The sequence below is a fragment of the Zonotrichia albicollis genome, chromosome 32, assembly GCF_047830755.1.
Source record: "Zonotrichia albicollis isolate bZonAlb1 chromosome 32, bZonAlb1.hap1, whole genome shotgun sequence".
NCBI classification, from domain to species: Eukaryota; Metazoa; Chordata; class Aves; order Passeriformes; family Passerellidae; genus Zonotrichia; species Zonotrichia albicollis.
The window spans coordinates 1661487-1688908 of record NC_133850.1 but is presented as its reverse complement, the minus strand read 5'-3'; the positions used below and the strand labels follow the sequence as shown (position 1 = coordinate 1688908).

Sequence of the window (27422 nt, the reverse complement as noted above, 5' to 3'; positions counted from 1 at the left end):
TTTTGGGTTTATTTCCCAAATTTTGTGGAATTTTGGGGTCATTTTCTCAATTTTGGGGGTGATTTTATATTAATTTCCCAAATTTTGGAGGATTTTGGGGTCATTTTCTGAATGTTGGGGGTGATTTTAGGATTGTTTCTCAAATTTTTGGGGTCATTTTCTGAATTTTGGGGGTGATTTTATATTAATTTCCCAAATTTTGGGGGATTTTGGACTCAATTTTCTGAATTTTGAGGGTGATTTTAACTTTATTTCCCAAATTTTGGGGAATTTTGGGTTTATTTCCCAAATTTTGGAGGATTTTGGGGTCATTTTCTGAATTTTGGGAGTGATTTTGGGATTCTTTCCCAAATTTTTGGGGATTTTGGACTCAATTTTCTGAATTTTGGGGGTGATTTTAAGTTTATTTCCCAAATTTTGGGGAATTTTGGGCTCCATTTTCTGAATTTTGGGGTCATTTTCTGGATTTTGGGGGTGATTTTGAGTTTATTCCCCAAATTTTGGACTCAATTTTCTGAATTTCAGGGGTGATTTTGGGATTCTTTCCCAAATTTTGGAGGATTTTGGACTCAATTTTCTGAGTTTTGCTCTGCAATTTGTGAATTGATGGAAATTTTGGTTTTTTCAGAGCTTTTTGCAGCGAGAGGAGGAAAATGAAGCTCCGGGGCTGAGGAGCCGCAGCTGGGATTGAGGTGAGCTCGGATTTTCTGCATTTCTGGGAAAAAAGGGAAAAAATCCAAATTTTGGTGCCAAAATCTCATTTTTTCATCAGAATTTTCCAATTTTTGTGGCTCCAAATAAATCCAAGGTGGATTTCCAGGATTTTGGGTGGAAATTCCTGAATTTTCCCCTCAGAGTCAGGAGTGGAGACACCGCAAATCCTTTGTGGAAATGCAAATTTGGGGCTGAAAAATGAGGAAAAAAGTGAAAAAAATCCAAAATTTTTGGGATTTTTTTTGCTCAAAGCCTCATTTTCCATCAGAATTTTCCCATTTTGTGGATTTTGGGTGGAAATTCCTGAATTTTCCCCTCAGAGTCGGGAGTGGAGATGCCACAAATCCCTCCTGGAAATGCAGATTTGGGGCTGAAAAATGGGGAAAAAAGTGAAAAAAATCCAAATTTTGGGGATTTTTCCCCCCAAATTTTTATTTTTCCATCGGAATTTTCCCATTTTGTGGATTTTGAGTGGAAATTCCTGAATTTTCTCCTCAGATTTGGGATCTGGAGCAGAAATCCCTCCTGGAAATGCGGATTTGGGGCTGAAAAAAATGGGGAAAAATCCAAATTTTGGTGCCAAAATCTCATTTTTTCATCAGAATTTTCCCATTTTTGTGGATCCCAATAAACCCAAGGTGGATTTCCAGGATTTTGGGTGGAAATTCCTGAATTTTTCCTCAGAGTTGAGATCTGGAGCACAAATCCTTCATGGAAATGCAAATTTGGGGCTGAAAAATGGAGAAAAAAAGTGAAAAAAAATCCAAAATTTTTGGGATTTTTTTTGCTCAAAATCTCATTTTCCATCAGAATTTTCCCATTTTGTGGATTTTGGGTGGAAATTCCTGAATTTTCCCCTCAGAATCGGGATCTGGAGCAGAAATCCCTCCTGGAAATGCAAATTTGGGGCTGAAAAAAATGGAGAAAAATCCAAATTTTGGTGCCAAAATCTCATTTTTTCATCAGAATTTTCCCATTTTTGTGGATCCCAATAAATCCAAGGTGGATTTCCAGGATTTTGGGTGGAAATTCCTGAATTTTCCCCTCAGAGTCAGGAGTGGAGGCGCCACAAATCCCTCCTGGAAATGCAAATTTAGGGCTGAAAAATGGGGAAAAAAGTGAAAAAAATCCAAATTTTTTGGGATTTTTTTTGCTCAAAGCCTCATTTTCCCTCAGTATTTCCCCATTTTGTGGATTTTGGGTGGAAATTCCTGATTTTTCCCCTCAGAGTCGGCAGTGGAGCCGAGCCCGGGAGGATCCATGGCCAGGCCGAGCGAGCTCTGAGTGCGCGGCGGATTTGGGATCAATCCATGGCAATGTATCCTACCAGGTACTGAATTCCCAAATTTCCACTTTTCCCAAATTTCCATTTTTCCCAAATTTCTGAGCCTTTTTCCCAAATTTCTGCCCTTTTTCCCCAGTTTTCTCCCCTTTTTTTCCTGAATTTCTGCCTTTTTTCCCCAAATTTTCCCCTTTTTCTTTCTGAATTTCTGCCCCTTTTTCCCAAATTTCTGACCCTTCTCCCCAATGTATCCTACAAGGTACTGAAATCCCAAAATTCCCATTTTTCCCAAATTTCCATTTTTCCCAAATTTCTGCCCCTGCTCCCCAATGTATCCTACAAGGTACTGAATTCCCAAATTTCCACTTTTCCCAAATTTCTGAGCCTTCTTCCCAAATTTCTGCCCTTTTTCCCCAGTTTTCTCCCCTTTTCCTTTCTGAATTTCTGCCTTTTTTCCCCAAATTTTTTCCCCTTTTTCTTCCTGAATTTCTGCCCCTTTTCCCCAAATTTCTGCCCCTGCTCCCCAATGTATCCTACAAGGTACTGAATTCCCAAAATTCCATTTTTCCCAAATTTCTGAGCCTTTTTCCCGATATTTCTGCCCCTTTTCCCCTTGAATTTCAGCCCCTTTTTCCTAAATTTCTGCCCCTTTTTCCCAAATTCTGCTCTTTTCCCCCCAATTTTCTGCCCTTTCCCCCACAAATTTATTTCCTTTTCCCCAAATTTCTGCCTTTTCCAAATTTTTGCCCCTTTCCCCCCATTTTTTGCCACTTTTTCCTGAATTTCTGCCCCTTTTTTCCCAAATTCCCACCTCTTCCCCAGTTTTCTCCCCTTTTTCTTTCTGAATTTCTGCCCCTTTTTTCCCCAAATTTTCCCCATTTTTATTTCTGAGTTTCTGCCCCTTTTCCCCAAATTTCTGCCCCTGCTCCCCAATGTATCCTACAAGGTACTGAATTCCCAAATTTCCATTTTTCCCAAATTTCCATTTTTCCCAAATTTCCATTTTTCCCAAATTTCTGAGCCTTCTTCCCAATTTCAGGGTGGTCTCAAGCCCCCAAAGCCACCTTAGATCCCTCAGGGTGGTCCCAGGTCCACCTCAGGCTGATCCCAACCCCTTGGTGCCACCTCAGGGTGATCCCAAACCCATCTTAGGTCCCTCAGGGTGATCCCAAATCCACCTCAGGGTGATCCCAACCCCTTTGGTGCCACCTCAGGGTGGTCCCAAATCCACCTCAGGTCCCTCAGGATGGTCTCAACCCCCTCAGATCCACCTCAGGCTGGTCCCAAACCCTCTTGGTGCCATCTCAGGGTGGTTCCAACCCCGTCAGATCCACTTCAGGGTGGTCCCAAACCCTCTTGGTGCCACCTCAGATCCCTCAAGGTGGTCCCAAATCCACCTCAGGGTGGTCTCAAAGCCATCTCAGGATGATCCCAAACCCCCTTGGTGCCACCTCAGGGTGGTCCCAAACCCATCTTAGGTCCTTCAGGGTGATCCCAAATCCACCTCAGGATGGTCCCACCCTCCTTGGTGCCACCTCAGGGTGGTCTCAAACCCCCTTGGTGCCACCTCAGGTTGATCCCAACCCCCAAATCCACCTCAGGGTTGTCCGAACCCTCTTGGTCCCACCTCAAATCCCTCAGGCTGGTCCAGATCTCCTTGGTGCCACCTCAAGGTGATCCCAAACCCATCTTGGGTCCCTCAGGGTGGTCCCAAATCCACCTCAGGATGGTCCCACCCTCCTTGGTGCCACCTCAGGGTGGTCCCAACCCCCTCAGATCCACCTCAGGGTGGTCCCAACCTTCTTGGTGCCACCTCAGGCTGGTGCCAAATCCACCTCAGGTCCCTCAGGGTGGTCCCAAACCCACCTCAGGATGATCCCAAACCTCCTTGGTGCCACCTCAGGGTGGTCCTAAACCTTCTTGGTGCCACCTCAGATCCCTCAGGGTGATCCCAAATCCACCTCAGGGTCATTCCAACCCCCTTGGTGCCACCTCAGGGTGATCCTAAACCCTCTTGGTGCCACCTCAGATCCCTCAAGGTGGTCCCAAATCCACCTCAGGGTTGTCCCAAAGCCACCTCAGGGTGGTCCCACCCTCCTTGGTGCCACCTCAGGGTGGTCCCACCCCCAATCTCCTGCCCAGGGTCTCAGGCGAGGAATGCAACGGCATCAAGGCCATGGCGGCCGAGAGCGGCCCCGGCACGCGCCTGCGGAACCTGCCCGTGCTGCCGGACGCCCTCAGACCCCTCAGGGTGCTCCTGAATCCAAACCCCCCCAGATCCACCTCGGGTCCCTCAGCGTGATCCCAACCCCCAAATCCACCTCAGGGTGGTCCCAAACCCATCTTGGTGCCACCTCAGGCTGGTCCCAAATCCACCTCAGGGTGGTCCCAAACCCATCTTGGGTCCCTCAGGGTGGTCCCAAACCCTCTTGGTGCCACCTCAGGCTGGTCCCAAATCCACCTCAGGGTGGTCCCAAACCCTCTTGGTGCCACCTCAGGCTGGTCCCAAACCCATCTTGGGTCCCTCAGGGTGGTCCCAACCCTGTCAGATCCACTTCAGGGTGGTCCCAACCTTCTTGGTGCCATCTCAGGGTGGTCCCAAACTCTCTTGGTGCCATCTCAGGGTGGTTCCAACCCCCTCAGATCCACTTCAGGGTGGTCCCAAACCCTCTTGGTGCCATCTCAGGGTGGTCCCAACCCCTTTGGTGCCACCTCAGGGTGGTCCTAAACCCTCTTGGTGCCACCTCAGGTCCCTCAAGGTGGTCCCAAATCCACCTCAGGGTGGTCTCAAAGCCATCTCAGGATGGTCCCACCCTCCTTGGTGCCACCTCAGGGTGGTCTCAAACCCCCTTGGTGCCACCTCAGGTTGATCCCAACCCCCAAATCCACCTCAGGGTTGTCCGAACCCTCTTGGTGCCACCTCAAATCCCTCAGGCTGGTCCAGATCCCCTTGGTGCCACCTCAAGGTGTTCCCAAACCCATCTTGGGTCCCTCAGGGTGATCCCAAATCCACCTCAGGCTGGTCCCAAACCCTCTTGGTGCCACCTCAGGGTGGTCCCAACCCCCAAAGCCACCTCAGGGTGGTCCCAAACCCTCTTGGTGCCACCTCAGATCCCTCAGGGTGATCCCAAATCCACCTCAGGATGGTCCCAACCCCTTGATGCCACCTCAGGTCCCTCAGGCTGGTCCAAATCCCCTTGGTGCCACCTCAGGGTGGTCCCAAATCCACCTCAGGATGATCCCAAACCTCCTTGGTGCCATCTCAGGATGGTCCCACCCTCCTTGGTGCCACCTCAGGGTGGTCTCAAAGCCATCTCAGGATGGTCCCAAACCCCCTTGGTGCCATCTCAGGGTGGTCCCATCCCTTGGTGCCTCCTCAGATCCCTCAAGGTGGTCCCAAACCCACCTCAGGGTGGTCTCAAATCCATCTCAGGGTGGTCCCAAACCCCCTTGGTGCCACCTCAGGATGATCCCAACCCCTTGGTGCCACCTCAAGGTGATCCCAAACCCATCTTAGGTCCCTCAGGGTGATCCCAAATCCACCTCAGGGTGGTCCCAAACCTCCTTGGTGGCACCTCAGGTTGATCCCAAACCCCCTTGGTGCCACCTCAGGGTGGTCCCAACCCCCTCACATCCATCTCAGGGTGGTCCTAAACCTTCTTGGTGCCACCTCAGATCCCTCAGGGTGATCCCACATCCACCTCAGGGTGGTCTCAAACCCTCTTGGTGCCACCTCAGATCCCTCAGGGTGGTCCCAAATCCACCTCAGGATGGTCCCACCCTCCTTGGTGCCACCTCAGGTTGATCCCAACCCCCTCAGATCCACCTCAGGGTGGTCCCAAACCCTCTTGGTGCCACCTCAGATCCCTCAAGGTGGTCCCAAATCCACCTCAGGGTGGTCTCAAAGCCATCTCAGGATGGTCCCACCCTCCTTGGTGCCACCTCAGGGTGGTCTCAAACCCCCTTGGTGCCACCTCAGGTTGATCCCAACCCCCAAATCCACCTCAGGGTTGTCCGAACCCTCTTGGTCCCACCTCAAATCCCTCAGGCTGGTCCAAATCCCCTTGGTGCCACCTCAAGGTGTTCCCAAACCCATCTTGGGTCCCTCAGGGTGATCCCAAATCCACCTCAGGATGGTCCCAAACCCCCTTGGTGCCACCTCAGGGTGGTCTCAAAGCCACCTCAGGGTGATCCCAAACCCTCTTGGTGCCATCTCAGGGTGGTCCCAAACCCCCTTGGTGCCACCTCAGGTTGGTCCCACCCCCAATCTCCTCCCCAGGGTCTCGGGCGAGGAATGCAACGGCATCAAGGCCATGGCGGCCGAGAGCGGCCCCGGCACGCGCCTGCGGAACCTGCCCGTGCTGCCGGACACGCTCAGACCCCTCAGACCCCTCAGGGTGCTCCTGAATCCAAACCCCCCCAGATCCACCTCGGGTCCCTCAGCGTGATCCCAACCCCCAAATCCACCTCAGTCTGGTCCCAAACCCTCTTGGTGCCTCCTCAGGCTGGTCCCAACCCCCAAAGCCACCTCAGGGTGGTCCCAAATCCACCTCAGGTCCCTCAGGATGGTCCCAACCCTGTCAGATCCACTTCAGGGTGGTCCCAACCTTCTTGGTGCCATCTCAGGGTGGTTCCAACCCCGTCAGATCCACTGCAGGGTGGTCCCAAACCCTCTTGGTGCCACCTCAGATCCCTCAAGGTGGTCCCAAATCCACCTCAGGGTGGTCTCAAAGCCATCTCAGGATGGTCCCACCCTTCTTGGTGCCACCTCAGGGTGATCCCAAACCCATCTTAGGTCCCTCAGGGTGATCCCAAATCCACCTCAGGATGATCCCACCCTCCTTGGTGCCACCTCAGGGTGGTCTCAGAGCCATCTCAGGATGGTCCCAAACCCTCTTGGTGCCATCTCAGGTTGATCCCAACCCCCTCAGATCCACCTCAGGGTGGTCCCAAACCTTCTTGATGCCACCTCAAGGTGATGCCAAACCCATCTTAGGTCCCTCAGGGTTGTCCCAAATCCTCTTGATGCCACCTCAGGTCCCTCAGGCTGGTCCAAATCCCCTTGGTGCCACCTCAAGGTGATGCCAAACCCATCTTAGGTCCCTCAGGGTGATCCCAAATCCATCTCAGGGTCATTCCACCCTCCTTGGTGTCACCTCAGGGTCGTCTCAAAGCCCCTTGGTGCCACCTCAGGGTTGTCCCAAAGCCATCTCAGGGTCATTCCAACCCCCTTGGTGCCACCTCAGGGTGATCCCAAACCCTCTTGGTGCCACCTCAGATCCCTCAAGGTGGTCCCAAATCCACCTCAGGGTTGTCCCAAAGCCATTTCAGGATGGTCCCACTCTCCTTGGTGCCACCTCAGGTTGGTTCCACCCCCAATCTCCTCCGCAGGGTCTCGGGCGAGGAATGCAACGGCATCAACGCCATGGCGGCCGAGAGCGGCCCCGGCACGCGCCTGCGGAACCTGCCCGTGCTGCCGGACGCCCTCGACTCCTCGCAGCCGTCGGCGGCGCCGGCGCCCGGCCAGGCCCAGCCCGGCGGCGGCGTCGGGGTCAACCCCCCCCCACCGGAGACCTCCAACCCCAACAAGCCCAAGCGCCAAACCAACCAGCTGCAGTACCTGCTCAAGGTGGTCCTCAAGACCCTCTGGAAGCACCAGTTCGCGTGGCCCTTCCAGCAGCCCGTGGACGCCGTCAAGCTCAACCTCCCGGTGAGCACCAGGAGCGTGGGGGCACCAGGGGATGGAGAAGGGTGGGGGCACCAGGGTCTGGGAGATGTTGGGGTTCTCCAGGAACTGGAGAAGGTTGGGGGTCACCAGGGGTTGGAGAAGGTTGGGGGTCACCAGGGGATAGAGAAGGTTGGGGGGCACCAGGGGATGGAGAAGGGTGGGGGGCACCAGGGCATGGAGAAGGGTGGGGGCACCAGGGGCTGGACACGGTTGGGGGTCTGCAGGAACTGGAGAAGGTTTGGGGTTCTCCAGGAATTGGAGAAGGTTGGGGTCACCAGGATCTGGAGAAGGTTGGGGGGCACCAGGGATTTGCGTTCTCCAGGGATTTGGGTTCTCAAGGAACTGGAGAAGGTTGGGGGGCACCAGGGGTTGGAGAAGGCTGGGATCACCAGGAACTGGAGAAGGTTGGGGGGCACCAGGAACTGGAGAATGTTGGGGGTCTGCAGAGATTAGGGTTCTTCAGGAACTGGAGAAGTTTGGGGGTCTGCAGGAACTGGGGAAGGTTGGGAGTCACCAGGGCATGGAGAAGGGTGGGGGCACCAGGAGATGGAGAAGGGTGGGGGGCACCAGGGGTTGGAGAAGGTTGGGGGGCACCAGGGGATGGAGAAGGTTGGGGGGCACCATGGTATGGACAAGGTTGGGGGGCACCAGGGATTTGGGTTCTCCAGGAACTGGGGAAGGTTGGGCACCAGGGGTTGGAGAAGGTTGGGGGGAACCAGGGGATGGAGAAGGTTGGGGGTCTGCAGGAACTGGGGAAGGTTGGGGGGCACCAGGGGTTGGAGAAGGTTGGGAGTCACCAGGGCATGGAGAAGGCTGGAGGTCTCCAGAGCATGGAGAGGGTTGGGGAGCACCATGGGATGGAGAAGGTTGGGGGTCACCAGGATCTGGAGAAGGTTGGGGGACACCAGGGATTTGGGTTCTCCAGGGATTTGGGTTCTCCAGGAACTGGAGAAGGTTGGGGGGCACCATGGGATGGAGAAGGTTGGGGGGAACCAGGGGATGGAGAAGGTTGGGGGTCTGCAGGAACTGGAGAAGGTTGGGGGTTCTCCAGGGATTTGGGTTCTCCAGGAACTGGAGAAGTTTGGGGGTCTGCAGGGGATGGAGAAGGGTGGGGGGAACCAGGGCATGGAGAAGGGTTGGGTTCTCCAGGAACTGGAGAAGGTTGGGGGTCACCAGGGGATGGAGAAGGGTGGGGGGCACCAGGGGCTGGAGAAGGGTGGGGGCACCAGGGGCTGGACATGGTTGGGGGGCTGCAGGAACTGGAGAAGGTTGGGGGGCACCAGGGCATGGAGAAGGGTGGGGGTCTGCAGGGATTGGGGCTCTCCAGGGATTTGGGTTCTCAAGGAACTGGAGAAGGTTGGGGTTCTGCAGGGGATGGAGAAGGTTGGGAGTCACCAGGGCATGGAGAAGGGTTGGGGGTCTGGAGGAACTGGGAGATGTTGGGGTTCTCCAGGATCTGGAGAAGGTTGGGGGGCACCAGGGGATGGAGAAGGGTGGGGTTCTCCAGGGATTTGGGGTCTCCAGGGATTCGGGTTCTGCAGGAACTGGAGAAGGTTGGGGAGCACCAGGGGTTGGAGATGGTTGGGGGTTCTCCAGGGATTTGGGGTCTGCAGGGACTGGGGAATGTTGGGGGGCTTGGACTGGATGCCATGGTTGGGTCGGTGACCCCAAGTGACCCCAGGGTTGGGTCAGTGACCCCAAGTGACCCCAAGGTTGAACTCAGTGACCCCAAAGTTGGGTTGGTGACCCCGAGGTTGGATTGGTGACCCCACAGTTGGGTTGGTGACCCCGTGGTTGGGTCAATGACCCCAAGTGACCCCAAGGTTGGGTCGGTGACCCTGAGATTGGGTCGGTGACCCCGTGGTTGGATTGGTGACCCCACGGTTGGGTCGGTGACCCCAAGTGACCCCACAGTTGGGTCGGTGACCCCGTGGTGACCCCGTGGTTGGGTCGGTGACCCCAAGTGACCCCACGGTTGGGTTGATGAATAATTAATTTTTTCCAGGATTAATAATAAATAAATCATTTTTTTCATGAGTATTATAAAACCATTAATTTTTTTTTGCCTGGTTCATTATAAAATAATTAATTTTTTTCCCCAAGGTTATAATAAAATAATTTTTCCTAGGATTCTTAGAAAACAATTAATTATTTTCCCTAGAATTTAATTATAAAATAATTAATTTTCCTTTCATGATTATTATTAAATAAGTAAAAATCCTTAAATTTCCATTTTTCCCAGGATTATTATAAAATAATTAATTTTTTCCAGGATTAGTATAAAATAATTAATTTTTCCCATATAATTATAAACTCGTTATTTTTTTCCAGGATTATTATAAAATAATTAACTTTTTCAGGATTATTAAGAAATTTATTTTCCGCAGGATTATCCTAAAATAATTGATTTTTTCCAGTAATATTATAAAATAATTAATTTTTTTAAATAGTATTATCATAAAGTAATTAATTTTTTCCAGGATTAATAGTTTTTTTTGTGTGATTTATTATTAAATAATTAATTGATTTCTGGGATTATTATAAAATAATTAATTTTTTTGAAATAATATTATCATAAAATGATTAAATTTTTTCCAGGATCAATAATTTTTTTTGTGTGTGATTTATTATTAAATAATTAATTGATTTCTGGGATTATTATAAAATAATTAATTTTTTAAAAATAGTATTATCATTAAATAATTAATTTTTTTCCAGGATTAATAATTTTTTTGTGTGTGTGATTTATTATAAAATAATTCATTGATTTCCAGGATTATTATAAAATAATTAATTTTTTGAAATAATATTATCATAAAATGATTAAATTTTTTCCAGGATTAATAAATTTTTTTTTTGTGTGATTTATTATAAAATAATTCATTGATTTCCAGGATTATTATAAAATAATTAATTTTTTTAGATAGTATTATCATAAAGTAATTAAATTTTTCCAGGATCAATAATTTTTTTTTTGTGATTTATTATAAAATAATTCATTGATTTCCAGGATTATTATAAAATAATCAATTTCTTAAAAATAGTATTATCATAAAAAACCTAAATTTTTTCCATAATTAATAAAATTTTTTTGGTGTGATTTATTAATGAATAATTCATTGATTTCCAGGATTATTATAAAATAATTAATTTTTTAAAAATAGTATTATCATAAAATAATTAATTTTTTTCCAGGATTAATAATTTTTTTTGTGTGATTTATTATTAAATAATTAGTTGATTTCCGGGATTATTATAAAATAATTATTTTTTAAAATAGTATTATCATAAAATAATTAATTTTTTTCCAGGATCAATAATTTTTTTTTCAATTTATTAATGAACAATTAATTGCTTTCCAGGATTATTATAAAATAATTAAGACGCCGATGGACATGGGAACAATTAAGAAGCGTTTGGAGAACAATTATTACTGGAACGCTCAGGAATGCATCCAGGACTTCAACACCATGTTCACCAACTGCTACATCTACAACAAGGTGGGGAAATTGGGAATTTGGGGAAAAATTGGAATTTTGGGGAAAAAAAGTGAAATTTTGGGAAAAAAATGGGATTTTTTGGGCAAAAAATGGGAATTTTTGGGCTAAAAATGGGATTTTTTTGGGCGAAAAATGGGAATTTTTGGGCTAAAAATGGGATTTTTTTGGGGCGAAAAATGGGATTTTTTGGGGAAAAATTTTTTTGGGAAAAATGTGAAATTTTGGGAAAAAAATGGGAAAATTTTGGGAAAAAAGTGGGAATTTTTGGGCGAAAAATGGGATTTTTTGGGGGGGAATTTTGGGAAAAATTGGGAATTTTGGGGAAAAAAGTGAAATTTTGGGAAAAAATTGGGAATTTTTGGGAAAAAAATGGGAATTTTTTGGGCGAAAAATGGGATTTTTTTGGGCGAAAAACGAAATTATTTTTGGCTGAATAATTGGAATTTTGGGAGAAAAATTTAGAATTTTTTGGGGGGTAAAAATGGGAATTTTGCAGAGAAAAATGGAAAATTTTGTGGGGAGAAAATGGGAATTTTTGGGGGGATTTTTGGGAGTAAAATGGGATTTTTTGGGGGTGAAAAATTGGAATTTTGGGGAAAAAATGGGAATTTTTGGGCTAAAAATGGGATTTTTTTTGGCTGAAAAATTGGAATTTTGGGAGAAAAATTTAGAATTTTTCGGGGGAAAAATGAGAATTTTTGGGGGGTAAAAATGGGGATTTTGCAGAGAAAAATGGGAAATTTTGGGGGAAAAATATGGGAATTTTGGGGGAGAAAATGGGAATTGTTGGGGGGATTTTTTAGAGAAAAATGGGAATTTTTGAGGAAAAAAAATTGGAATTTTGGGGGTTAAAATGGGAATTTTGGGTGTAAAAAATGGGAATTTTGGGAGGTGAAAATGGGAATTTTAGGGGCAGTTTTTGGGGGGAAAATGGGAATTTTTGGGGAAAATAATGTGAAATTTTGGGGAGAAAAACCGGAATTTTGGGAAGAAAAATAGAAATTCTGGGGGGAAAGAAAGGGGATTTTTTGGGGTTAAAAATGGGAATTTTTTTGGAAAATGGGAATTTTGGGTGGAAATAATTGGAATTTATGGCGGTAAAAATGGGATGTTTTGGTGGGAAAGAATTCGGAGTTTTGGGGGTAAAAAATAGGAATTCTTGGGGAGAAATTTTGGGGAAAAAAATGGAATTTTTGGGGGGGAAATGGGAATTTTGGGGGAAATAATTGGAATTTTATGGGGGAAAAATTGGGAATTTTAAGGGGAAATTTTGGGGGAGAAATTTGGGAATTTTGCAGAGAAAAATGGGAATTTTTGGAGGAAAAAAAGGGGAATTTTGGGAAAGAAATGTGAAATTTTGGTGAGAAGGTGGGAATTTTTGAAGGCAAAATAGGAATTTTTCAGGGGAAAATGGGAATTTTAGGGGGAATTTTATGGGGTAAAATGGGAATTTTTGGGGGGAAATTTTTGGGGAGAAAATGGGAATTTTCTTATGGAAAGATGAGAATGTTTTGGGGAAAAAATGAGAATTATTTGGGGGAAAAATTGGATTTTTTGGGGGTAAAAATGGCATTTTTTGGAGGGAAAAAATTGGAATTTATGGGGGTAAAAATGGGAATTTGGGGGGGATTGGAATTTTGGGGGTAAACATGAAAATTTTTGGGAGAAAAAATGGAATTTTTTTTGGGAAAAGATGGGAAGTTTTGTGGGAAAGAATGGGAATTTTGGGGGAAAAATTTGGAATTTTGGGAGGGGAAAAAATTGGAATTTTGAGAGGGAAAAATGGAAGATTTCTTGGGGGATAATGGGAATTTTGGGGGAAAATTTTTGGGGGAAAAATGGGAATTTTTGGAGATAAAAAAATGGGATTTTTTTGGGAAAAATTTTTTTTTTTCCCTAAATTCTGATTTTTTCCCATTTTGGAGCTAGGGGATGACATTGTGCTGATGGCCGAGGCTCTGGAGAAGCTTTTCCTTAATTCCTGTTTTATTTTCCCCTAATTTCTGGGTTTTTTCCCCAAAATTCCCGGATTTTTTTCCCCTTTTTTGCCCCTAAATTCTGATTTTTCTCCATTTTGCAGCCAGGGGATGACATCATGCTGATGGCCGAGGCTCTGGAGAAGCTTTTTCCTTAATTCTTGTTTTATTTTCCCCAATTTTTTTGTGCCTAAATTCTGATTTTTTCCCATTTTCTAGCCCAGGGATGACATCGTGCTGATGGCCGAGGCTCTGGGGAAGCTTTTCCTTAATTCCTGATTTATTTTTCCCCAAAATTCCCGGATTTTTCCCCTTTTTTGTGCCTAAATTCAGATTTTTTCCCCATTTTCAGCCCGGGGATGACATTGTGCTGATGGCCGAGGCTCTGGGGAAGCTTTTCCTTAATTCCTGATTTATTTTTTCCCAATTTCTGATGGTTTTTCCCAAAATTCCCGGATTTTTTTCCCTTTTTTTGTCCCTAAATTCTGATTTTTCCCCATTTTCAGCCCGGGGATGACATTGTGCTGATGGCCGAGGCTCTGGAGAAACTTTTCCTTAATTCCTGATTTATTTTTTCCCCTAATTTCCCCTTTTTTGTGCCTAAATTCTGATTTTTCCCATTTTGCAGCCCGGGGATGACATTGTGCTGATGGCCGAGGCTCTGGAGAAACTTTTCCTGCAGAAAATCTCGGAGATGACTCAGGAGGAAACCGAAATCGTCATCGCCCAGACCAAGGGCCGGGGCCGCGCCCGCAAGGAGCCAGGTGGGGCTGAGAAATCCCAAAAACCCCAAAATAATCCCAAAAATCCACCCCAAAATTCCTCAAATAATCCCCCCAAAATTCCTCAAATCATCCCCAAAATCCCCCCAAAATTCCTCAAATCATCCCCAAAATCCCCCCCAAAATTCCTCAAATAATCCCCAAAATCCCCCCCAAAATTCCTCAAATAACCCCCAAAATCCCCCCCCAAAATCCCAAAATAATCCCCAAAATCCCCCCTCAAAATTCCTCAAATAATCCCCAAAATCCCCCCCAAAATTCCTCAAATCATCCCCAAAATCCCCCCCAAAATTCCTCAAATAATCCCCAAAATCCCCCCCAAAATTCCTCAAATAATCCCCAAAATCCCCCCCAAAATTCCTCAGATAATCCCCAAAATCCCCCCCAAAATTCCTCAAATAATCCCCAAAATCCCCCCCAAAAATCCCAAAATAATCCCCAAAATCCCCCCCAAAATTCCTCAAATAATCCCCAAAATCCCCCCCAAAATTCCTCAAATAATCCCCAAAATCCCCCCCAAAATTCCCATTTTCCCCCCATTTTTTTCCCCATTTCCCCCCCTGTTTTCCCTCATTTTCCTCTCATCCCCCTCCCTAATTTCTCACATTTTTCCCTCTTTTTCCCCCTTATTTTCCTCCTATTTCCCCCCATTTTCTCCTCTATTTTCTCCTATTTTCCTCCTTATTTTCCTCTCATTTCTCCTCCTTTTCCCCTCTATTTCCCCCCTTATTTCCCCTAATTTTTCTGCTTTTCCCATCTATTCCCCCCCCATTTCCCCTTCTATTTTCCCATATTTTTTCCTTGTTTCCCCCCTATTTTCCTCTCTATTTTCCCCTTTTTTCCCCATATTCTTTCCTCATTTTCCCCTCTATTTTCCCTAATTTCCCTCCCATCTCCCCATTTTCTACCCATTCCCCCTCATTTCTCCCCTATTTTCCCCTCTATTTTCCCATATTTTTCCCCTATTTTCTCTGTATTTTCCCTTTTTCCCATATTTTTCCTCATTTCCCCCTATTTTCCTCTTTATTTTCCCTTATTTCAGCCTTATTTTCCCTCTTATTTCCCTTATTTTCCCTCTATTTTCCCACATTTTTTCCTTTATTTTCCCTCTATTCCCCCCCATTTTCCCATATTTTTGCCCCTATTTCTCCCCATTTCCCCTCTTTTCTGTATTTTTCTCCCATTTCCCCCATTTCTCCCTATTTTCCCCTTTATTTCCCTGTATTTTCCCCTTATTTCTACCTCGATTTTCCCATCTTTTTTACCACTCCATTTCCCCCCATATTCCCTTATTTTTGCTCTTATTTCCACCCCATTTTTCCCCCTACATTTCCCCATTTCCCCCCCATTTTTCCCTTATTTCCCCACATTTTTCTCTCATTTCCCCCCTATTTTTCCCCATTTCCCCCTCTCTCAGCAGTGCCCTCCAGGCCAGGCTCCTCCCCAGCTCATTTCCCCTCTATATTTCAATGGATTTATATTTGTATTTATATTTATGTTTATATTTATATTTATATTTATATTTATATTTATATTTATATTTATATTTACATTTATTTCCCTCTCCAACAGTGCCCTCCAAGCCCGGCTCCTCCCTGGCTCATTTCCCCCCATTTATTTCAATGTATTTATATTTATATTTATATTTACATTTATATTTATATTTATATTTATATTTATATTTATATTTATATTTATATTTATATTTGTATTTATTTCCCTTTTCTCAGCAGTGCCCTCCAAGCCCGGCTCCTCCCCGGCTCATTTCCCCCATAAATCCCCCATTTATTTCAATGGATTTATATTTATATTTATATTTATATTTATATTTATATTTATATTTATATTTATATTTATATTTATATTTATATTTATATTTATAATTGTAATTATAATTATATTTATATTTATATTTATTTCCCTTCTCTCCCAGCAGTGCCCTCCAAGCCCGGCTCCTCGGCCGTGCCCAACCCTCCCAGGGCTCCTCCCCGGCTCATTTCCCCCATAAATCCCCCTTATATTTCAATGTATTTATATTTATTTTTATTTATTTATATTTGTTTATATTTATGTTTATGTTTATTTTCCCTCTCCCATTAGTTCCCTCCAAGCCCGGCTCCTCGGCCGTCTCCAGCGCCTCCCAGGGCTCCTCCCCAGCTCATTTCCCCCCATTTATTTCAATGTATTTATATTTATATTTATATTTATATTTATATTTATACTTATACTTATATTTACATTTACATTTACGTTTACATTTCTTTCCCTCCCCAGCAGTTCCCTCCAAGCCCGGCTCCTTGGCCGTCTCCAGCGCCCCCCAGGGCTCATTTCCCCCCTATATTACAATGTATTTATATTTATTTATATTTATTTATATTTATTATATTTATTTCCCTTCTCTCCCATTAGTTCCCTCCAAGCCCGGCTCCTCGGCCGTCTCCAGCGCCCCCCAGGGCTCCTCCCCAGTTCATTTCCCCCATAAATCCCCCATTTATTTCAATGTATTTATATTTATTTTCCCTCTCCAGCAGTGCCGTCCAAGCCCGGCTCCTCGGCCGTCTCCAGCGCCCCCCAGGGCTCCTCCCCGGCTCATTTCCCCCATTTATTTCAATGTATTTATATTTATTTTTATTTGTTTATATTTGTTTATATTTATATTTATATTTATATTTATTTCCCTCTCTCCCATTAGTTCCCTCCAAGCCCGGCTCCTCAGCCGTCTCCAGCGCCTCCCAGGGCTCCTCCCCGGCTCATTTCCCCCATTTATTTCAATGTATTTATATTTATTTATATTTATATTTACATTTATTTCCCTCTCCCATTAGTTCCCTCCAAGCCCGGCTCCTCAGCCGTCTCCAGCGCCTCCCAGGGCTCATTTCCCCCATAAATCCCCCATTTATTTCTATGTATTTATATTTATTATATTTATTATATTTATTTATTTCTTCTCTCCCAGCAGTGCCCTCCAAGCCCGGCTCCTCGGCCGTCTCCAGCGCCCCCCAGGGCTCCTCCCCGACTCATTTCCCCCCTGTATTTCAATGTATTTATATTTACATTGATATTTACATTTCTTCCCCTCTCCCATTAGTTCCCTCCAAGCCCGGCTCCTCGGCCGTGCCCAACCCTCCCAGGGCTCCTCCCCGGCTCATTTCCCCCATAAATCCCCCATTTATTTCAATGTTTTACATTTATTTTCCCTCTCCCAGCAGTGCCCTCCAAGCCCGGCTCCTCCCTGGCTCATTTCCCCCATTTATTTCAATGTATTTATATTTATTTATATTTATATTTATATTTATATTTATTTATTTCCCTTTTCTCAGCAGTGCCCTCCAAGCCCGGCTCCTCGGCCGTCTCCAGCGCCCCCCAGGGCTCCTCCCCGGCTGCCCCGGCGGCTCCCCCGGTTCCAGGCCTGGCTGCTCCGTTGCCGTTTGGGGCCGCGGGCGCTGCGGAGCTGCTGGTGCCGCCCGCGGTCACCGTGGTGCCGCCCGTGCCCGCCCTGGCCCCGCCCGCCCCGGCCCCGCCCGCCCCGGCCGCGCCCGCCCTGCAGCCCCACCCGCCCGTCATCCCCACGCCCGCCCAGCCCGTCAAGGTAACGACACCGACTCGTTAGCGCCGCTAATTGGGGTCATTAGCGCCGGGGAGGGTGGTGGTGGTAATTGGTTTATTGTTATTAATTTATTAGTGTTAGCATTAGCATTAATATTGTTTCATTAGGCACTGGTGATTGGCTTAATTAGGGAGTGGGGTTAGCATTGGGTGTGGTGTTAATCATTTTCTTGTTATCGTTATTTTTTTTGTTATAATTATCATTATTATCATTATTATAATTATTATAATTAGTAGTAGTAGAACTAGTATTAGGCACTGCTAATTGACTTAATTAGGGTTGGTGTTGGTTTTAATAGTTTTATTATTATTGCTGTTATTATTACTTCGTTAGGCACTGGTTATTAGGTTAATTAGGGCATGGGGTTGACAGTGGATTTGGTGTTTATATTTTTGTTATTATTATTTATTATCATTATTATCACTATTACTTTGTTAGGTACTGGTAATTCGCTTATTTAATGTCATTTGTTGAGTGGTCCCAGAGCAGAAATTCCAATGAGTGATCCCAGAGCAGAAACTCCAAAACCCAAAATTCCAGTGAATGGCCCCAAAGCACAAAGTCCAAAACCCCAATGAACGATCCCAAGGTAGAAACTCCAGTGAATGATCCCAAGGTAGAAACTCCAAAACCCAAAATTCCACCGAACACCCCCAAAACCCAAACTCCAAAACCCAAAATTCCAACGAACACCCCCAAAACTCCAACAAACACCCCCAAAACCCAAACTCCAAAACCCAAAATTCCAATGAATCCCAAGATAGAAACTCCAAAACCCAAAACCCCATCAAATGATCCCAAGGTAGAAGCTCCAAAACCCAAAATGGCAACAAACGCCCCCAAAACCCAAACTCCAAACCCCAAAATTCCAACGAACGCCCCCAAAACCCAAACCCCAAAACCCCAACAAACGATCCCAAGGTAGAAACTCCAAACCCTAAAACCTCAATGGACAATCCCAGAGTAGAAACTCCAAACCCCAAAATTCCAACAAACGCCCCCAAAACCCAAACTCCAAAACCCAAACTTCCAACGAACAATCCCAAGGTAGAAACTGCAAATCCCAAGGTAGAACCTCCAAAACCTCAATGAACAATCCCAAGGTAGAACCCCCAAATCCCAAGGTAGAAACTCCAAAACCCAAAATTCCAACAAACACCCCCAAAACTCCAACAAACACCCCCAAAACCCAAACTCCAAAACCCCATCAAATGATTCTGAAGTAGAAACTCCAAAACCCAAAATTCCAACGAACGCCCCCAAAACCTAAACTCCAAAATGCAAAATTCCAATGAACGATCCCAACGTAGACACTCCAGTGAACGATCCCAAGGTAGAAACTCCAAACCCCAAAATTCCAATGAGTGATCCCAATGTAGACACTCCAGTAAACGACTGAAAGGTAGAAACTCCAAAACCCAAAATGGCAACAAACAAAAAAAACCCAAACTTCCAACGAATGATCCCAACATAGAAACTCCAGTGAACAATCCCAAGGTAGAACCTCCAAAACCCAAAACCCCATCAAACGATCCCAAGGTAGAAACTCCAAAACCCAAACTCCAAACCACAAAATTCCAACAAACGATCCCAAGGTAGAACCTCCAAAACCCAGACTCCAAACCCCAAAATTCCAATGAACGATCCCAAGGTAGAACCTCCAAAACCCAAACTCCAAAACCCAAACTCCAAAACCCAAAATTCCAACGAACACCCCCAAAACCCAAACCCCAAACCACACAAAACCCCCCCGAACCCCCCACCCTCCCCTCACCTCTCCCTCCCTCACAGACCAAGAAGGGCGTGAAGCGGAAAGCAGACACCACCACTCCCACGGCCATGGACCCCATCCACGACTCCTCCTCCTCCTCGGTGCCCGCCGAGCCCAAGGGCGCCAAGGCGGGCGCGCGGCGCGAGGGCGGCCGCCCCCTGAAGGCGCCCAAGAAGGAGCTGCCGGACTCGCAGCAGCCGCCGGCGCCGGAGCCGCGCGGCTCCAAGGCCTCGGAGCAGCTGCGGTACTGCGGGGGCATCATCAGGGAGATGTTCGCCAAGAAACACGCGGCCTACGCATGGCCCTTCTACAAACCCGTGGACGTGGAGGCGCTGGGGCTGCACGACTACTGCGACATCATCAAACACCCCATGGACCTCAGCACCATCAAGGTACGGGGGGAAAATGGGAATTTTGGGGGGAAAATGGGGGAAAATGGGGGAAAAATGGGGGAAAAAATGGGAATTTTGGGGTGAAAAAAATGGGAATTTTGGGGTGAAAAAAATGGGAATTTTGGGGTGAAAATGGGGTGAAAAATGGGGAATGAATGGGGAAAAAATGGGAATTTTGGGGTGAATAATGGGGGAAAAATGGGGAAAAATGGGGAAAAAATGGGAATTTTGGGGTGAAAAATGGGGGAAAATGGGGAAAAAATGGGGGAAAATGGGGAAAAAAGGGAATTTTGGGGGGAAAATGGGGAAAAAATGGGGGAAAATGGGGAAAAAAAGGGAATTTTGGGGGGAAAATGGGGAAAAAATGGGGTTTTAGGAGAAAAAAATGGGGATTTGGGGAGGAAAAATGGGAATTTTGGGGAAAATAATGGGGATTTGGGGGAGAAAATGGGAATTTTGGGGTGAAAAATGGGGGTTTGGGGAGAAAATGGGAATTTTGGGGTGAAAAATGGGGGTTTGGGGGGAAAGAAATGGGGTTTTAGGAGAAAAAAATCGGAATTTTGGGGGGAAAATAGGGAAAAAATGGGGGAAAATGGGGAAAAAATGGGAGAAAATGAGGAAAAAATGGGAATTTTGGGGTGAAAAATGGGGAAAAATGGGGGAAAAAGGAGAAAAAATGGGGGAAAATGGGGAAAAAATGGGGTTCTAGGAGAAAAAATTGGAATTTTGGGGGGGAAATGAGGTTTTAAAGGGAAAAAATGGGGATTTGGGGGGAGAAAATGGGGGTTTGGGGGGAAAAATGGGAATTTTAGAGGGGAAAATGAAGTTTTAAAGGGAGAAAATGGGGGTTTGGGGGAAAAATGGAATTTTGGGGAAAATAATGGGGGTTTGGGGGAGAAAATGGGAATTTTGAGGTGAAAAATGGGAATTTTAGGGGGCAAAATGAGGTTTTAAAGGGAAAAAATGGTGGTTTGGGGGGAATAATGGGAATTTTAGGGGGGAAATGAGGTTTTAAAGGGAAAAAATGGGAATTTTGGGGTGAAAAATGGTGGTTTGTTTTTAGCCAAAAATTGTTATTTTCATGGGCCAAAAGAAGGAGTTTTTTGGACCAAAAATTGTCATTTTTATGGACCAAAAGGAGGGGGGTTTTATACCAAAAATACGGGGGTTTTTAGCCAAAAATTGTTATTTTCACGGACCAAAAGATGAAGTTTTTTTGACCAAAAATTGTCATTTTTACGGAGCAAAAATTAAGATTTTTTACCCAAAACGAAGCATTTTTTTTTGCCACACCCCCACCCCATGACCGCCCCATCCCAGGAGCTGAATTTCCGGTGGGATCCCCCCAGAATTTCCCATTTTTGGTGTTTTTTTCCCGTTTCAGTCCAAGCTGGAGGGGCGCGAGTACCGCGACGCTCAGGAGTTCGCGGCCGACGTGCGCTTGATGTTCTCCAACTGCTACAAATACAACCCCGCCGACCACGAGGTCGTGGCCATGGCCAGGAAGCTGCAGGTGAGGACAATTCCCACAATTCCAGGAAAATTGGAAAAAATTCCCTTTGTTTTTTTTTTTTTTTTTTCCCAGCAGGATTTGCAAAAAAAAAAAAAAAAAAAAAAAAAAATCAAAAATGCTGACTCAGCAAAAAACCATACAATTTGGTCATACTGATTATTTTTTTTTGTTTTTTGTGGTGAAAGTCAAAGAAATCCGAATTCCCAATAGGCCAGGAAAATATATTTTTTTTTAAATTTTTTTTTTTTTTTCCCAGCAGGATTTGCAAAAAAAAAAATCAAAAATGCTGACTCAGCAAAAAAAAGCCATACAAATTGGTCATATTGATGATTTTTTTTTTTTTTTTTGTGGTGAAAGTCAAAGAAATCAGAATTCCCACAATTCCAGGAAAATTCCTGGTTTTTTTTTTTTTTTTCCAGCAGGATTTGCAAAAAAAAAAAAATCAAAAATGCTGACTCAGCAAAAAAACCCCATACAAATTGGTCATATTGATGATTTTTTTTTTTGTGGTGAAAGTCAAAAGAAATCAGAATTCCCACAATTCCAGGAAAATTCCCTTTTTTTTTTCTTTCCAGCAGGATTAAAACAAAAAAAAAACAAAAATGCTGACTCAGCAAAAAAAACCATACAATTTGGTCATATTGATGATTTGGGTTTTTTTTTTTTGTGGTGAAAGTCAAAAGAATCAGAATTCCCAACCAGCCAGGAAAAAAAAAAAAAAAACAAAACCAAAACCAAAAAAAATTCAAAATACTCAAAAATGCTGACTCGGCAAAAAACAAAAACATACAAATTGATTTTTTTTTTTTTTTTGGTGGTCAAAGTCAAAGTCAAAGAAATCTGAATTCCCAACCGGCCAGGAAAATTCCTTTTTTTTTTTTTTTCCCAGCAGGATTTGCAAAAAAAAAAAAAAAATCAAAAATGCTGACTCAGCAAAAAACCCCCATACAAATTGGTCATATTGATGATTTTTTTTTTTTTTTTTTTTTGTGGTGAAAGTCAAAGAAATCAGAATTCCCAGCTGGCCAGGAAAATTCCTTTATTGTTTTTTTTTTTTTTTCTCCAGCAGATTTGCACAAAAAAAAAAAAATAGAAAAAAAAAATCAAAAATGCTGACTCAGCAAAAAAGTACAAATTAGTCTTTTTTTTTTTTTTTTTTTTTTTTTTATTGTGGTGAAAGTCAAAAGAATCAGAATTCCCAACCAGCCAGGAAAAAAAAAAACAAAAACAAAAACAAAAAAAATTTCAGAATCATCGAAAGTGTTGACTCAGCAAAAAAAAAAAGCCATACAAATTGGTCCTATTGATGATTTTTTTTTTTTTTTTTTTGTGGTGAAAGTCAAAAGAATGAGAATTCCCAACCAGCCAGGAAAATTCCTTTTTTTTTTTTTTCCCCAGCAGGATTTGCAAAAAAAAACCAAAAATTCAGAATACTCAAAAAACCCCATACAAATTGATGATTTTTTTTTTTTTTTTTGTGGTGAAAGTCAAAGAAATCAGAATTCCCAGCTGGCCAGGAAAATTCCAATTTTTTTTTTTTTCCCCACCAGGATTTGCAAAAAAAACCCCAAAATTCAGAATACTCAAAAATGCTGACTCGGCACAAAAAAACTCCATACAAATTGATGGCATTTTGTTTTTGTGGTGGAAGTCAAAGAAATCAGAATTCCCACAATTCCAGGAAAATTCCCTTTTTTTTTTTTTTTTTTTCCAGCAGGATTTGCAAAAAAAAACCAAAAACCACCAAAAATTCAGAATAATCAAAAATGCTGACTTGGCAAAAAAAACCCCATACAAATTGATGATTTTTTTGGTTTTTTTTGGTGGGAAAGTCAAAGAACTCAGAATTCCCAACCAGCCAGGAAAATCCCTTTTTTTTTTTTTTTTTTTTTTCCCAGCAGGATTTGCAAAAAAAAAAAACCCAAAAATTCAAAATACTCAAAAATGCTGACTCGGCAAAAAAAACCCCATACAAATTGGTCATATTAATGATTTTTTTTTTTTTTTTTTTTTGTGGGGAAAGTCAAAGAAATCAGAATTCCCAACTGGCCAGGAAAATTCCTTTATTCTTTTTTTTTTTTTTCCCTTGCAGGATTTGCAAAAAAAAAAACAAAAACCAAAAATTCAGAATAATCAAAGATGCTGACTCGGAAAAAAAAAAAAAAAAACATAAAAATTGATGGGTTTTTTTTTTTTGTGGTGAAAAATATTCAAATATTCCCAACCGGCCAGGAAAATTCCTTTTTTTATTTTTCCCCCAGCAGGATTTGCCAAAAAAATCAAAAAAAAAGAAAAAACCAAAAATTCAGAATCATCAAAAATGCTGACTTGGCAAAAAAAACCCCGTACAAATTGATGAATTTTTTTTTTTTTGTGGTGAAAGTCAAAGAAATCAGAATTCCCAACCTGCCAGGAAAATTCCCAACATTGCAGGGAAATTTCTTCTTTTTTTTTTTCCTGGAGGGATTTGGCGAGGAAAAAAAATCGGAATAATCCAAAAATGCTGACTTGGCCCAAAAAAACCACCAAAAATTTGTGGGGTTTTTTGTTGTTGAAGTGATGGAAATGAAAATTGTGAGCATTCCAGGAACCTTCCCAAGCTTCCAGGAAAATTCCACTTTTTTTTCCAGCAGAATTTGCAAAAAAAAAATTTTTTTGCTTAGTCAAAAATGCTGACTTAACAAAAAAATCACCAAATTTGTGGGGTTTTTCTCAATTTTCCCTGAATTTTCTTACAATTCCCTCTTCGATCCAGGTTTGTTTTTCATTTTTCTCTTTTTCTCTGTCCAAGTTTTGAGGCGGGAGTGGGAAGGATGAGCGGGGCTCCAAAAATTTATGGAACTTTATGAAATGGAAATAAAATGAAATCCATCAAAAATCAGGGAAATTTTGAAAAGTTGGGGAAAATCCTCTGAATTTTTCCCCCAAAATCCCCTTGGAGATGGTTGAGATCTCCAGGGGGAATCCGTGGTGGGGTTGGGGTTGGACAAGACCTCGAAAATTCTGGAGTCCACCAGAGATGATCCAAGAAGATCCAGGAAAACTCGTAAGTCTCCAAAATACAGTTTTAAAAGGAATAAATCCTATAAATTTTTCCCCCAAAATCTTCTTGGAGATGGTTGAGATCTCCAGTGGGAATCCATGGTGGAATCTCTGAGATCATCAAGTCAACTGAAGGTGATCCAAGAAGATCTCAAGAACTTGGAAAATGCATGTTCTAAATGAGAAATTGAGGAAATCCTGTGAATTTTTCTCTCAAAACCACCTTGGAGATGGTTGGGATCTCCAGTGGGAATCCATGGTGGAACCTCTGAGATCATCAACTGAAGGTGATCCAAGAAGATCTCAAGAACATCAAAGTTCCATCTTTTAAACGAGAAATTGAGCAAATCCCGTTAATTTTTTCCCCAAAACCACCTTGGAGATGGTTGAGATCTCCAGTGGGAATCCATGGTGAAACCTCTGAGATCATCAACTGAAGATGATCCAAGAAGATCTCAAGAACTTGGAAAATGCATGTTTTAAACGAGAAATTGAGGAAATCCCGTTAATTTTTTCCCTCAAAACCACCTTGGAGATGGTTGAGATCTCCAGTGGGAATCCATGGTGGAACCTCTGAGATCATCAACTAAAGATCTCAAGAACATCGAAATTGCATCTTTTAAACGATAAATGGAGCAAACCCTGTAGATTTTCCCCTGAATCCACCTTGGACAGAGTCAGAATTCCAGGAAACCCCCCAGATTTGAGGGTCCCTCCCCCAGCCCATGTCCAGGTGTTGACCCTCGGTCTGTAGGACCTCTCCCTTTGGAGATGGCCCGGGGTCACCTGGGGCCGTTGCTGTGCTTGCAGGACGTGTTCGAGATGCGCTTTGCCAAGATGCCGGACGAGCCCGAGGAGCCGGCGGTCCCGGCCTCGTCCCCCGTGGTGGTCCCGCCCCCCACCAAGTGGGAATTCATGGTAGAGTTAGGTTGGAAAAGACCTCAGAAATCCTGGGGTCAACCAAAGGTGATCCAAGAAGATCTCAAGAACTTGGAAAATTCATGTTTTAAATGAGAAATTGAGGAAATCCTGTGAATTTTTTCCCCAAAACCACCTTGGAGATGGTTGAGATCTCCAGTGGGAATCCATGGTGGAACTTCTAAGATCATCAACTGAAGATGATCCACAAAGATGTCAAGAACATCAAAGTTCCATCTTTTAAACGAGAAATTGAGCAAATCCCGTTAAATTTTTCCCTCAAAACCACCTTGGAGATGGTTGAGATCTCCAGTGGGAATCCATGGTGGAACCTCTGGGACCATCAACTGAAGGTGATCCAAGAAGATCTCAGGAACTTGGAAAATTCATGTTTTGAATGAGAAATCGAGGAAATCCTGTGAATTTTTCTCTCAAAACCACCTTGGAGATGGTTGAGGTCTCCAGTGGGAATCCATGGTGAAACCTCTGAGATCATCAAATCAACTGAAGATGATCCACAAAGATCTCAAGAACATCAAAGTTCTATCTTTTAAATGGGAAAAGGAGCAAACCCTATAAATTTTTCCCTCAAAACCACCTTGGAGATGGTTGAGATCTCCAGTGGGAATCCATGGTGGGACCACTAAGATCATCAACTGAAGATGATCCACAAAGATCTCAAGAACTTGAAAGTTGCAGCTTTTAGACGAGAAATTGAGGAAATCCCGTTAATTTTTTCCCCAAAACCATCTTGGAGATGGTTGAGATCTCCAGTGGGAATCCATGGTGAAACCTCTAGGACCATTAACTGAAGATGATCCAAGAGGATCTCAAGAACTTGGAAAATTCATGTTTTAAATGAGAAATTGAGGAAATCCCGTTAATTTTTTCCTCAAAACCGCCTTGGAGATGGTTGAGATCTCCAGTGTGAATCCATGGTGGAACCTCTGAGATCATCAAATCAACTGAAGGTGATCCACAAAGATCTCAAGAACATCAAAGTTCCATCTTTTAAATGGGAAATGGAGCAAACCCTATAAATTTTTCCCCCAAAACCACCTTGGAGATGGTTGAGATCTCCAGTGGGAATCCATGGTGGGACCTCTGAGATCATCAACGAAAGATCTCAAGAACATGGAAGTTGCATCTTTCAAACGATAAATGGAGCAAACCCTGTAGATTTTCCCCTAAATCCACCTTGGACAGAGTCAGAATTCCAAAATTTCAGAGTCCCTCCCCCAGCCCATGTCCAGGTGTTGACCCTTGGTCTGTAGGACCTCTCCCTTTGGAGATGGCCCGGGGTCACCTGGGGCCGTTGCTGTGCTTGCAGGACGTGTTCGAGATGCGCTTTGCCAAGATGCCGGACGAGCCCGAGGAGCCGCCGGTCCCGGCCTCGTCCCCCGTGGTGGTCCCACCCCCCACCAAGGTGGCCCCGCCCTCGTCCAGCGACAGCAGCAGCGACAGCTCCTCGGACAGCGACAGCTCCTCCGACGACTCCGAGGAGGAGCGGGCGCAGCGCTTGGCCGAGCTCCAGGAGCAGGTGGGCTTGGGTGGGCTTGGGCCCGGGGGTTGTCCCGTCAGGGTCACACGGTCCAGAAACAGCAAAATCGTTGGGTTGGCTGAGCTGAAAAAGTTGGGTTTGTAGAGCTGAAATTGTTGGGTTTGTTGATCCAAAATTGTTGGGTTTGCTGAGCTGGAGAAGTTGGGTTTGTAGAGCTGAAATTTTTGGGTTTGTAGAGCTGAAATTGTTGGGTTTGTTGATCCGAAATTGTTGGGTTGGCTGAGCTGAAATTGATGGGTTTGCAGAGCTGAAATTGTTGGGTTTGTTGACCTAAATGGTTGGACTTTTTGACCAAAATTGTTGGGTTTGTCAACCGAAAACCATTGGCTGTTAACCTAAACTTGTTGGGTTTGTTGACCTAAAATCATTGGGTTTGTCGACCGATAATTGTTGGGTTTGTTGATCCAAAATTGTTGGGTTTGTTGATCTAAATGGTTGGACTTTTTGACCAAAATTGTTGGGTTTGTGGAGCTGAAATCAATGGGTTTGGTGACCCGAAATTGTTGGGTTTGTTGACCTAAATTGTTGGGTTTTTTGACCAACATTGTTGGGTTTGTGGACCCAGAGTCGTTGGGTTTGTCAACCCAAAATCATTGAGTTTGTGAACCTGAAATTGTTGGGTTTGTTGACCCAAAA

The 27422-nt window shown here is 44.2% G+C and overlaps 1 protein-coding gene across 8 annotated transcripts in view; it reads left to right on the top strand.

Annotated features, from left to right (window-relative positions):
• Positions 1 to 27422, top strand: part of BRD4 (bromodomain containing 4) — a 92915-nt gene that overhangs the window by 22163 nt on the left and 43330 nt on the right. For 7 of the 8 annotated variants that reach the window (XM_074530203.1, XM_074530202.1, XM_074530204.1 and 4 more), the window contains exons 2-10: positions 629 to 692; positions 1943 to 2044; positions 7388 to 7706; positions 11087 to 11224; positions 13829 to 13964; positions 17303 to 17571; positions 19381 to 19752; positions 21137 to 21265; positions 26556 to 26765. In XM_074530203.1, the coding sequence (XP_074386304.1) occupies positions 2025 to 2044; positions 7388 to 7706; positions 11087 to 11224; positions 13829 to 13964; positions 17303 to 17571; positions 19381 to 19752; positions 21137 to 21265; positions 26556 to 26765 (1593 nt within the window). In that variant the 5' untranslated portion in view covers positions 629 to 692; positions 1943 to 2024. The remainder of the gene's footprint in view (positions 1 to 628; positions 693 to 1942; positions 2045 to 7387; positions 7707 to 11086; positions 11225 to 13828; positions 13965 to 17302; positions 17572 to 19380; positions 19753 to 21136; positions 21266 to 26555; positions 26766 to 27422) is intronic. The other variant, XM_074530205.1, reaches the window with a different exon arrangement.